The sequence below is a fragment of the Pavona decussata genome, unplaced genomic scaffold (assembly GCF_977016875.1).
Source record: "Pavona decussata unplaced genomic scaffold, jaPavDecu1.1 SCAFFOLD_184, whole genome shotgun sequence".
NCBI classification, from domain to species: Eukaryota; Metazoa; Cnidaria; class Anthozoa; order Scleractinia; family Agariciidae; genus Pavona; species Pavona decussata.
The window spans coordinates 2,136,388-2,147,969 of record NW_028145593.1 but is presented as its reverse complement, the minus strand read 5'-3'; the positions used below and the strand labels follow the sequence as shown (position 1 = coordinate 2,147,969).

The window sequence follows — 11,582 nt, the reverse complement described above, 5'->3', positions numbered from 1 at the left end:
GACATACCTACCCGCCTCGACTAGCTTTATCTACTTGAATTGGGGGTAGGTATATAACTAACTTGTAACTGTCTGTTTTTAATAAAGTGTTGTCGTTGTTGCTGTTGTTGTTGTTGTTGTTGAATCTCTTTATGGCGGCCAAATTACCTTAGTTATCAAATAAAACCATATCTTAAGTTTATTTGGCTTCGGAGTTTTTTGCTACTGAGCAACCATCCCCACCCCCCTCCCCCGCCCCTCCCTCGTCCCGAAAATTTGTAGCTTCAATTAAGAGCGTTATAGCTATGAAAACCAAACTTAGACGGTATGAAGTACGTTCAAAACTGTTCAAAAAGGTCTGAAAATGAGATAAAGACTTTATATAACGCGAGAATTACGTTTGAAAATTTGGGTTGGTCACTTACGGTAGCTGATGGAAGTTTAATTTTATTTTTATTCCACAGAAACATGAAACAGGCAGATATTTATCCCAAAGGAGGAAGAATTAAGCCTTTTCCAATGCTGAAAAAACGTTATACCAAAGTACAGGACTGAACGAGCGAGGACTGGCACGGGTCAAGCCACTGTCCGCCAAGGCAAATTGCAGGCCATTTTCATTGATTGAGAAACAAAAGTAGAGGACAAATAAACTTACTAACGTTGTAACGAAACAATGATTAAAACTGGTGTGGGATAAACGCATGCTTCTTGTAATGTTTGACTTGAAACAGTGGTATTGAATTGTCTCATGCGAGCGCAGCATTTTCCTCCTTTCAGATTTCTTTCATGTTTGTTTGTTTGTTTGTGTTTTTAATTATTTTGCGAGCATAAGCATTGCTGAAGTTTCTACGAAGAGCAACGGATTCTTTGGAAAAGCTACCAGTAAGTCGCGAGTACTTGGTCAAATTTCCGGTAGAAACCCGACAGATAAGAAGCTTGAGATAAAGGAACCAGCAGCTAGCTTTAAAAAAAATTATTGAAAACTGATCAAAATTCAATTGATCAACGCTATTTAAAAATATATATGGAAAAATAACGACGAAAACTAAAGTTCAAATTGCGTTAAAGACACCGTTATAATGTGGGTTGGGAGGAACTGGCAAAGTTTCTAAAAACCGTGACATACGGCCTGTAGGATTGGTACCAAATGAATTTTGGGAAAAGTTACAAAATCGAGCGACTTTCCTTTTCTGCATAGAAAAGTTACTAGACAGTGTTTGAAATCAGCGTAACGTGGAGTAGAAGCCCCACAGGAACGAACAGCATTAGGGTTATGAACTCTTTTTTGTCAAGCCATGATGTGAATTGTTGCATTTCTTAACTCAGGATTCACCAACTAATGCGTTTTCAAAAGTGTCCGTTTTCATCGCGGCGAAAACGAAGCAAAATATTTTCATCCACACTAGCGTTTTCCTCTCGTTTTCACCTGTCCATGCTAAAACGCTAAAGAAAACGATGAAAACGACTGGGACCTGGGATCTCGCGTGTGTTAACCATCCTTCATCCTGGAGACACAGCGGCAAAATGAGTGCGCATGCTCGTCGCGCGTGAGCAATCTTACTCGGCAAAATGACGGCATTTTTAAAATTCCCATTGCTTGTTCTTATTTCGCGCGGATAAGCCCAAATCAAAATAGATAAGGTTGCCGCTTTCAGGAAAGGTTCCTTCGAACTTCCTCCATCACATAACTTATTCAACAAAAAAAAATATTGTGGCTACAGGTGTGAATTTGGCGATTGAAGTGGAGCCTTCGTAATCGAGTCTAGCTCGAATCACAAATCTGCGGAGCATGCGCACTCATTTTGCAGCTGTTTTCATCCTGGATAGATGCTCCGAACTGGAACCGATAGCATGTGAAGTTTGTTACATCACCGTTTTCAAAAATCTCCGTTTTCACCTGTCCACGCTAGCAAAGGAGCGTTTTCAAAACGATGCGTTTTCAAACTTCCCCACTTTGAAACCATTTTCGCCGAAATTCTCCGTTTTCATCAACGTTTTCGGGCGTTTTAGTGTGGATGATAGGCGAAAACGAACCAAAAAGTATGCGTTTATAAATGAAAACGCATTTATAAGTGTGGATGGGCTCTCAGTCCAAAAAGTGCGCGTCCAAGCCGTTCCGCTCAATTGAAGTAAAACTTCCAAAGTGCGCGTCCAAGCTGTTTCGCACTACTGGCCAAAAATAAAAGGCGCCAAAAAGCGCTTATGGCGTTAAAAATGCATTAAACGCATTAAAATACAGATAACAATTAATTAATTCTCCCAACCAGTAATTCATGGAATATAAAAGCTGCAGTAGGGAGAATTTGTAGCTTTAATACCGATGTTTGGCCGACAGTGGTAACACGTGATAGCTATAAATAAGCCGAATTCCCTGAATAAAAAAATCTTTAGCACTTTCTTCGATTTAGTTATTCACCCGACTTCAGTTTGGCCGGATTACGCTTTGGAGTAGCACAGATTTTTCAACACTGAACGGTATGGCTTAATTTTTTCCTTTAGTTCATTAAACTGACCTTTGAGGGAGTTAGCATAGAAGTAGTGAGGTGTACACTAATGAGAATGTAATCATGTCTGTCTTAGATTTTAAAAAAAATGAATAAATAAACTAACAAACAGGTAAATAATTTTTCATTGATGTTTTAATCTTAAATCCCTATTTGGTTACGGGTAGTTACCTTCAACTATATCAACAATTTGCATAAAACATTTTAGGTTTTATTCTCAGTCAGGCCTTGTCCTACGATGCAACTTATTTTTGTTAAATTGTCAGGCCTTGTCCTACGATGCAACTTATTTTTGTTAAATTGTCCTAAGCTCAATACTTCACAAATACATATATATATAACGGTAACTATGTGAACTGTCTTGGTTTTGAAAGACTATTTATCAGTCGCTGACACAGTCATACTCTCGTCTTTCTCATGCATAATCACCAGATTTCTTACGTTCTAGAAATTGAAGACTGATGCAGTTAAGTAGACCAATAAATTTTAAATTTAATTCAGTTATTTATTATTAAGAGTTGTGTTTTATTCGGAGTTGGATAAAATCTTTCTCAGTAGCGAGTTGACAACAACAACAACTTTATTCAAACAACAAAATCAGGATATGAATTAATACGTTTGTTGACGCAAAAGCTGAAAATGCGTTGCTCCAGTTAACATCAAGTTAAATTTGCATTTTCTTTTCTTTAAACTTTTTGTGAAAAACACACACGTAATCAAGCGAGTTCAAGTCTTAAACAGTGCTTTTCAAAATAAGCTTCAAGCCGACTTAAAAGTAACATAAAGAATTAAAATTGCACGAACTCCAGTTCGTAGATCATAGTCGTTTATTTTCTGCCTCACTCTAAACCCAATTTCTTACCTACTGCGTCCAAGAGAAAGCAATGGAATTGACATTCAACTAAACATATACAGTTGATATGGTCTGTGGACTCATGTTTAACATGTTCTAAGCCATTGCTGATAATTGGCTTCAATTTCTTGAGGAGTGGTCCAGTCAGTTTTTTTAAAGAGCATTGAATACTGAGAAATTTCGATATTTTATGTCAGAGTTACGAACCCGTTTGTTCAGCCATCATTTAGGCTGTTGTGCTATGCTACACTTGACAATTGCAATGCAAAACCTTTTGCGCGTCCAAGCCGTTTCGCTCTACTGATCGAGCTTTAGAGATGCCAACAAAACTGTTTTTCTCGCTAAAGACGCTTAAAATACACAGACTGGTTAATCTTAGATCGTTTTCCTGGAAAACAATTCTGACGAGTTAGAATCTATTCTATCAAAAGTTGCCAGCTTTCACTGAGAGAGATGCTAGTCTTTGTAACAGTCTTTCCTCCAAGCAAAAAATTCGTTAACTTTGAAGTCATTTTACCCTATTTCGCCTGCGAAGGAAGAGGGAGGGAGGGAGGGAGGAATGGGGAAGGGAGGGGAGGGGAGGGGAGGGGAGGGGAGGGGAGGGGAAGGGTGGGTGGATGTAGCACGGGGGAACAAAGTGCCCGGGCTCACTTTGAGCATTCATAACATTTTACATATAATTTCAAAGGAAACTCCGCTAAACTGTGTGACTTTCACTTCCTAAAATTTATCTGGCAACAAATTGTTATGACATTTCATTGTTCAGGTAACATGTTGTTTTCATTACAACAACGTTGTGACATCTTGGTTTTGAAATTTGGAACTTTTTAACTTTTGGCGAAAAAGTTTTATTGTATCATCGTTAGTTTTACACTTTTAAATCATTTTAGCATTTCCTTGTTGATTTTGATTATTGTAGGATCAATTTGGACTTTTTTTTTTTTGAGGTTTTAGAGAATTCGCGAAATCCAAAAAGGTTGTTCCAAGATAGCGGCTGTGTAAAATTATTGACGAAAATTTTAAGTCATGTGACCTCTTTGCCCCCTTTTGCAGAGGCCAAAATAAACAGCTTTGGACGTACTATTGCTTTTGAAGTTTCGAAGGGGAGCGGGGGGAGGAGGGGGTGGGGGGAGTTAACAAAAAGACCCTGCTAACTCGAGAAAGCTTCATTGCTGGCATAGACTTGTTCTTTGGTCTTTCTTGTTGATTTTTCTTACTATTTTACGTATTGTCGAAATTTATAGGCCGGTAAGATATTATTGTATTAGTATTATTATATTATTGTATTGTTATTATATTACAGTAGTTTTAGTATTTTCACGCGCGGCTTGATCGATGGTAGAGCATTTTATGTGAATTAATTCAACCTACCTATGTGAATTAATTAAACCTATTATCAAACCTACGTTTGTGTATGGTAACCTGCTTGTTTAAGAAGTAATCTAATGTGCAATTTTATTTTTTTTTTTTAAAATAAGGCTTGCCGGTCAGACAATGTCACCGCGACACGTTGAAATCGGTAGAGAACCCGCTATTTATTGTGAGTTTTTTACTAGCTACGGAAAATTAAACTGAGGAGCAAAACAAAAAGGAAAAAAAGAGGAGGCGAAGTTTCATGACAGAATTATAACTGCCGCATAGAGCAAACTGGAGGCTTTATGGCAGCACTCTTAAAGTTTCAGCGCAGCGTCATGAATATTAAAAAAGGCGGTCTTAGAATTCTCGTGTTTCAAAACCTAACTCTAACACTGGTTGCTGTGCTCATTCTTCAGAAAGGGAGCCAGTCCGCCATGTTCTCAAGAATCGTCGCCATTGTTTTTGCTGTGAGTTGCATCTTCGTGGTGAATGCGTCTGTGATCAGGCCGGCTAACACGAGGGTCCTTGAGCCGGTCTTGGCGTGTACTCAAACTGCTAACAGCGCTGCCATGGCTTACGAGAAGGCGATGGAAGGACACCGAGATACAGATGCCGATGACATGAAATTGAGTTGTCTATCTACTGAGGTAAGGTCAGCCGCAAGTTAGGGATTCAACCCGCCGAGAATAACAGGGAATGAGCAAGCAAAACCATCGCCTATGACTTAACAATAATCAACAGTTTCTTTGTGAAAGGTGCTGAAAATTTGCCGCTCTCAAGACTACAACACAGCTCCCTGTTTTCACGTAACTTGTTCTGGGTAGTAATGATGGGAAAATAGGGGCAAGAGAAGCGTGGGCGGGGGGGAAGGAAGATGAATAAGGCCTTCAAGCCTTGCGCTTATATAAACCGTCTCACGTTCCACAAGTTTTAATTGGCATCATTTTATGGAATCATTTTATTTTCTATAAGAGTTTGGTCCACAAAAAACTGCCGTCGATTTGTTTTTACTATATAAATGGAAAAAGTACCAGCGAAATTGGCTCTAGTTTCCGTCGAGAAAACGCGCACTTTACATCTGACGTCATTTTTATTGTCTGCCGCATCTTAGACAATACGCACAGCCAATCAGCACTCAGGAATTTTTACTTTTTTAGAAGCCAGTAATGATTGCCCAGGTTCCCAGATAACGCTTTCTGTCGCACTTTGTAATAATCATCGCACTTTGTAATAAAACTGTCGCACTTTGTAATAACACTTGTCACATTTTGTAATAAATGAAGCTGTCGCACTTTGTAATAACAAGTTGTCGCACTTTGTAATAAGCTTTCAAATTTCCTTTGAATAGGATATTTGGTAGAAAATATATGACTTAACTAATCCGCCAGGGCACAAATACGTTCTTCCTTGATATTTTACTCTACATACTTAACTGAGGGGACTAACGCGTTTTACTCCACGCTTCTCGCAATTGTTATTTTGGAGATCACATAGCTTGTTTAGCAACGATGGAGTGTAATAACTGAACAGAGGGGAAATAACTCCAGGTAAAAATGAAAAGATGCCCGAGAGGGTTGGGTAGTCACAAGATTTTAAATAGGTGCTACAATCGTGGCTAAAAGTCGAGATAGCTTGGACACCATTACAAGACAAATACCACAGTTCTTCGAAATATACACGCTACGCAGTGTAAATGGTCGATAGGTCTGCACGGTAAATAATCGAATTTATAGTTGTATTGTTCTTCGCTTGTGGTGTGCTGAGGTATTAGTACGTAGATGGGAGTTGCAGTGAGGTGTGGGCCAAGAAATAAAAGACTGGATAGATTCTATCTATATTCTGAATATCTGCTGCATTATATCCTCAAGATTGGAGGAATGGTTCTCGTGGCCTTTTTGATGAAGAAACTCATTTTTTCACTGCTGCCTCTGGATCAAAATCCAGAAATGATGGACCCTCCAGTGAGGATCCAGGATTTGCAAGAGAACACCAAATCTCTCCTTCTGTCCTGAGCATCATCACAGGTTACTTTCCAGTTTCTTCCTCTCTAACACCTGAATTAAGCTATCATTTACAAATTAAACATGCAATAGGGTCATTTGCACGGTAAATTAGACTAGTACCGAGTCGATGGAGCGGCTTAACAAAACCGATTTTTAAAAGTCATTACTCGTGATGAGGAAGTGTTCCTGTCACGATACATCAAGACAAATAACAATTGCGAGAAGCGTGGAGGACAACGCGTTTCTTTTTCATCCCCTCAGTTTAGTGTGTAAAGTAAAATATAAAAGAAGAACGTATTTGTACCCTGGGTGATTAGTTAATTCACTTATTTTCCACCGAACGTGGTATTCAAAAGTAATTTAAAAGCTTATTACAAAGTGCGACAACTTGTTATTACAAAGTGCGACAGCTTCATTTATTACAAAGTGCGACAACTTGTTATTACAAAGTGCGATAGCTATTTTATTACAAAGTGTGACAAGTGTTATTACAAAGTGCGACAGGTATTACAAAGTGTGACAGTTTTATTACAAAGTGCGACAGGTATTACAAAGTGCGACAGAACATACGCTTCTTAGACTAATGATTCCCTCCCTAGCCCTGAAGAGCTGAGGTCATTGGCTTTCCAAAAACCTGAATTCTTCCATTGAAAACACCAGTGAGCTTATACAACGGAACACGAACGGTCGCGAAAGAGGAGGCCAAAATATCGTTGTTCAGAATGTGTGATCGCCATTTGGACAAATGCATCCAAAGGCGAATATCTTATGCCCGTGAAAGCGTTCATTTTTATTTTCTTTGGATTAAATTAAATAATTTTAAAAATTCCCGTCGTTTAATTGCAGGTGTATGATGAGTGCCTGGCAGCCATTATTAAGGCAACACCAGTACCAGTCCCAAGGGTTTGGTACATTTTTGCCACTCTTGGATATCAGACGAGCGTCCTTTTAAAGCGAGCGAATCTATGTCCTGAAAAAACGATTGAAAAGCTGAAAAAGATTACAGAGAAATCAGGTAAGGTGGTACGGAGCTTAACAATGAAAAAATTCGCAAAAATATGAAAAGTATGTCACAACGAACAGCACTGCTGGAAAGTACTGATCAATAGCTTTCATTTGAATCGTCACACTTTAGGATTTTATCCATAGACTCAAAAGTGAGAACCTCTTTGTATAGCATAAAAAACAGGACCACAGGAAAGTACTGCTCAGTACCTTTCATTTTAATGGTCACGCTGTAGGATTTCATCTACAGACTCGAAAGTTAGAAACACCTTGTACAGCATAGTAAACAGCAGAACAAGAAAGTACTGCTTAGTAGCTTTTATTTGAATGGTCCACACTTTAGGATTTCATCCATGGATTAAAAATGTTAGAACCATCTTATACAGCATAATAAACAGCACCACAAGAAAGTATTGCTCAGCTGCTTCCATTTAAATAATCACACTTTAGGATTTCATGTACGGACTCAAAATGAGAACCACTTGGTACAGCATAATGATCAGTATTAACCAGCGGAAAGAGCTACTTGACAGATTTCATTTAAATTCATCGCTGAGGCGGGCACAAGTTTCAAGTGTTCGCGTTTCGTCGGAAATCGTGTCCCAGAAGATTATACAAAGGCTTAATGTGCAGGCTTATTGTTTTTTTGGATAACATTCAACCACAACCACTTCTTCTCTGACTGCCGACAAGGTTATTTTCACATTTACTTTGTTTCGCAGGAATCATGAAGGAGGAGGGCCTGTCCAATATTGGTAAGTGATCATCATCATCATCATCATCATCATCATCATCATCATCATCATTATCATCGTTGTCGTCATAGTCATCGTCATCGTCATCGTCATCGTCATCATCACCATCATCATCATCATTCTTATTGTCACATTCTTTTTTTTTTAAGAACGATGCCATATCATTAAAAACGAATGATCTTTCTCTGTACCGTGTGAAAAAAAGAAAAAACTACCTGCCACACATCCACGAAATTATGCTAATTATACTAAGTATAAACTATAACAAATTATTCTGTAAAATTGTTTCAGTGCTTGAAGATTCTCATGAGCTTAGGTGTCGTGATGAGCACGTGTTATAAATAAAGAGGTCAAAGAGGGAGGGGAACACTGGAACGACAGGGGCCTGGGCTCGATTTCCATCGCTCTCGGGTCCGGTTTTCCTACTGGAGAGATCCCCTAGAAGATACTCAGTTCGAGAGATGAGCGCGGGCGCATTTCCAAAACAACGGCTTGTAACCGAGCCTATACGGCCGAGAGGGTATTTCAAAGTATTTTGGCTTGCCTCCAAACAAAGCCCTAATGAAAGATGTCGTCATAACGACTTTCTATTTGTTCAAAGTTGTGTTTAATCTGTGACTTGTTCGCTCGTTCATATAAACGCTGCTTCTCGAACATCAAAGGAAAGATATCAGATAAATTCTTGAAAGAACAGAAAAATATAATTAGTTAGTTTTGTTGAAGTTTTCAAGTGATAACAGCAGACGCTAAAAAAATGTCGCTAGATTTTAAATCAATTTGCAAATATGCGTCCAAGCACACTTATAAGGTAGTGATTTTAAACAACACTTTTCAGTGCTGATTCCAGACCACTTCGGACTATATGACCGACATTGCGTCTGATCGCCATCGCTTTTGCTATTTTGACATTCACGTAATTATCTCTCGACAGAGAATGACCCGTACGTAAAGTGCGCTGGTGACGCCCTGAAGAAATGCTTGGTGGAAGATGTTGACCTGTCTGAGCACCATGAAGATACTGAGACGGAGGATTACGCGTACGTAAAATGCATGAAAAAACAGGCTAAGACCTGCACTGCAGATATCATGCGCCACTTTGTGCAGCAGTTGGTTCAATTCGAAGAGTTCGCGGAGTAGAGAGCTCGTTGTTTTTCCATGTGTTTAGTCCGGCAATGTGGCCATGTGGAAGCCATTAAAAGTCACCGATAATTGTATGTAAAAACGCACAACGCTCGTGGTAGAAATGAAGTGTAGAAATGTGTGACGATATGTGTGATTTTTATACAATCCTGATTCGCCCGATTTTGATACAATATCGATACTACTAACGATACAATTGTGTCTGAAAGCTTAGACAATACTTATCTGTATATTGTTGATGTAATGCTATTGTAGCAATTCGAGTAACAATGTCTTTTAAGTACATATTTCGCGTGATTACAGTAATGTACCTTCTGCACTCCCATGTAATATTGTGAAGCATGCAATAAAACAGAAGTTCATTAACATGCGCTTCCGTCTCTCTGAGAAAAAAAAAAGGAAAGAAATGTTGGACGATATTGAAGGCGATGTTTGATGGAAATCAAACATCGTTCAACATCATCCAACACCATCCAACATCGTGCAACATGGTGGCCAAACTGTCATTTCTTTAAATCTAAAATGTTCCACTACCAGCTTTAATTTCGACACCGATCCTCTACTAATGACAACTTGAGAAAGAGAAAAATTCACTCCTGAGGATTGAACCATTAGTCTGGAACTCATCACCCTTAGAATTCCAGAATTTGTCTAAATTTACTTTATGGCGATACCACAATGTACTGAGCGGAATTCGGGAGCACTGTCAGTTATATCCTTCCATAATCCATAATATTAGCTGATCTTTAACTTCAGTTGCTTTTACAGATAGCGGTTGTAATTTAGTTAATTTTTTTTTTTTTTGTAAAACCATCCCAATAAAATGTTTCGTTTCCCATCGCCCAACCGACCCATTTTTATCGAAAAGTAAAAAAAGAAAAAAAATCCAGATTGACTGGTCAAAGAAGCAAATATTTTAATTTACAAGTACACAATCTTGTTTAATTAACAACAATTGGTATGATGTGATGTCCTTGTCTTTTTAAAGACAATTAAAATTAACATTGATGCTACGAATAACGATCGAAAAGTTGACTTTGTAACCACGCTTTCTGAAATTTATCTAGTGTGTTGTAATAAAGTTTTGTCGTATAGGTACGTCATTGCCCCTGCAGGGTTTTGGCCCAGAGGCCAAAATCCGAGGAGGCACCCTAGGATCCCCCGCGTGTATACATATAAGGAATTTCAAAATGTAAGAAAGTAAAACAAATATATTTCAGTTATTCTAGCTTTTGTTGTTTGCTCTCTCAAGCTTGTCACCTCCGCCGTTGGGATCAGTCTGCCGTTAATATTTTCTATTTGAGATAATTTGCTGATCCAGGTCTACAAGTGATCCGGCACCACTCATTGGTTTGTCGCTGTGGAATTGCAGATTTTATTGTAAGAAAGTAAGTACTGTAAGTAAATTTGTTAGTATGCGAAAAAAGTCTCGATTTGATCAAACTAGGCGCGCACGGTGCTCTCGGGTAATATTTCAACAAGTGCTGTTGTTAGCTGTCTTTCTGCAACCACGAGGTCTTCGAGCAGCGTTTGACGGTCTTGCCAGCAAGAGTTTGCGTTTCGTCGTCCTCTAGTACCCTCTAGCAGCATTTCGAGTTCTTTCTAGCAGTGTTTCAAGGTCTTGCAACCACGAGATCGCATTTCGCCATCATTTAGCAGCATTTCAACCACGAGTTCGCGTTTTGCCATCTTCTAGTAGAGTGTCAAGGTCTTGCAACCACGAAGTCACGTTTCACCATCTTCTGCATCTTCAGCAGCCTTTCAAACCACGAGTTCACATAATTATACATACAATACAAGGGTTGTTTCACAAAACAAAACTGTATGACTGTAATAGATTAAAAGCGGGGGCAGCTCTAGCGAAAACTATTACTAGTTACAAAAAACGACAAGTGACTCCTTACTGCGCCTTTTTTTTCTCTCCCTCCCCTCCCTACCGTCTGTTCATTTGTCATCTGAGCCCGCTAGGGAGTCTGGGTCACCTCAC

General features: G+C 38.9%; 1 protein-coding gene across 1 annotated transcript; it reads left to right on the top strand.

Moving 5' to 3' along the window:
• The first annotated feature begins 2,349 nt into the window (after positions 1-2,349).
• Positions 2,350-9,930, top strand: LOC146462908 (uncharacterized). Its single transcript, XM_085085057.1, has 5 exons — positions 2,350-2,454; positions 5,109-5,339; positions 7,542-7,710; positions 8,423-8,455; positions 9,387-9,930. Exons 2-5 carry the CDS (start codon positions 5,127-5,129, stop codon positions 9,590-9,592), a joined length of 621 nt encoding a protein of 206 aa, XP_084941183.1. The 5' UTR covers positions 2,350-2,454; positions 5,109-5,126; the 3' UTR covers positions 9,593-9,930.
• Positions 9,931-11,582: the final 1,652 nt, after the last annotated feature.

Excerpts from the sequence above, each read along its gene's own strand:
- LOC146462908 (XM_085085057.1), top strand. The coding sequence starts at position 5,127 with ATGTTCTCAAGAATCGTCGCCATTGTTTTTGCTGTGAGTTGCATCTTC. Across the intron at positions 5,340-7,541 it reads TGAGTTGTCTATCTACTGAG|GTGTATGATGAGTGCCTGGC; the intron begins GTAAGGTCAGCC and ends GTTTAATTGCAG. Across the intron at positions 8,456-9,386 it reads GGAGGGCCTGTCCAATATTG|AGAATGACCCGTACGTAAAG; the intron begins GTAAGTGATCAT and ends ATCTCTCGACAG.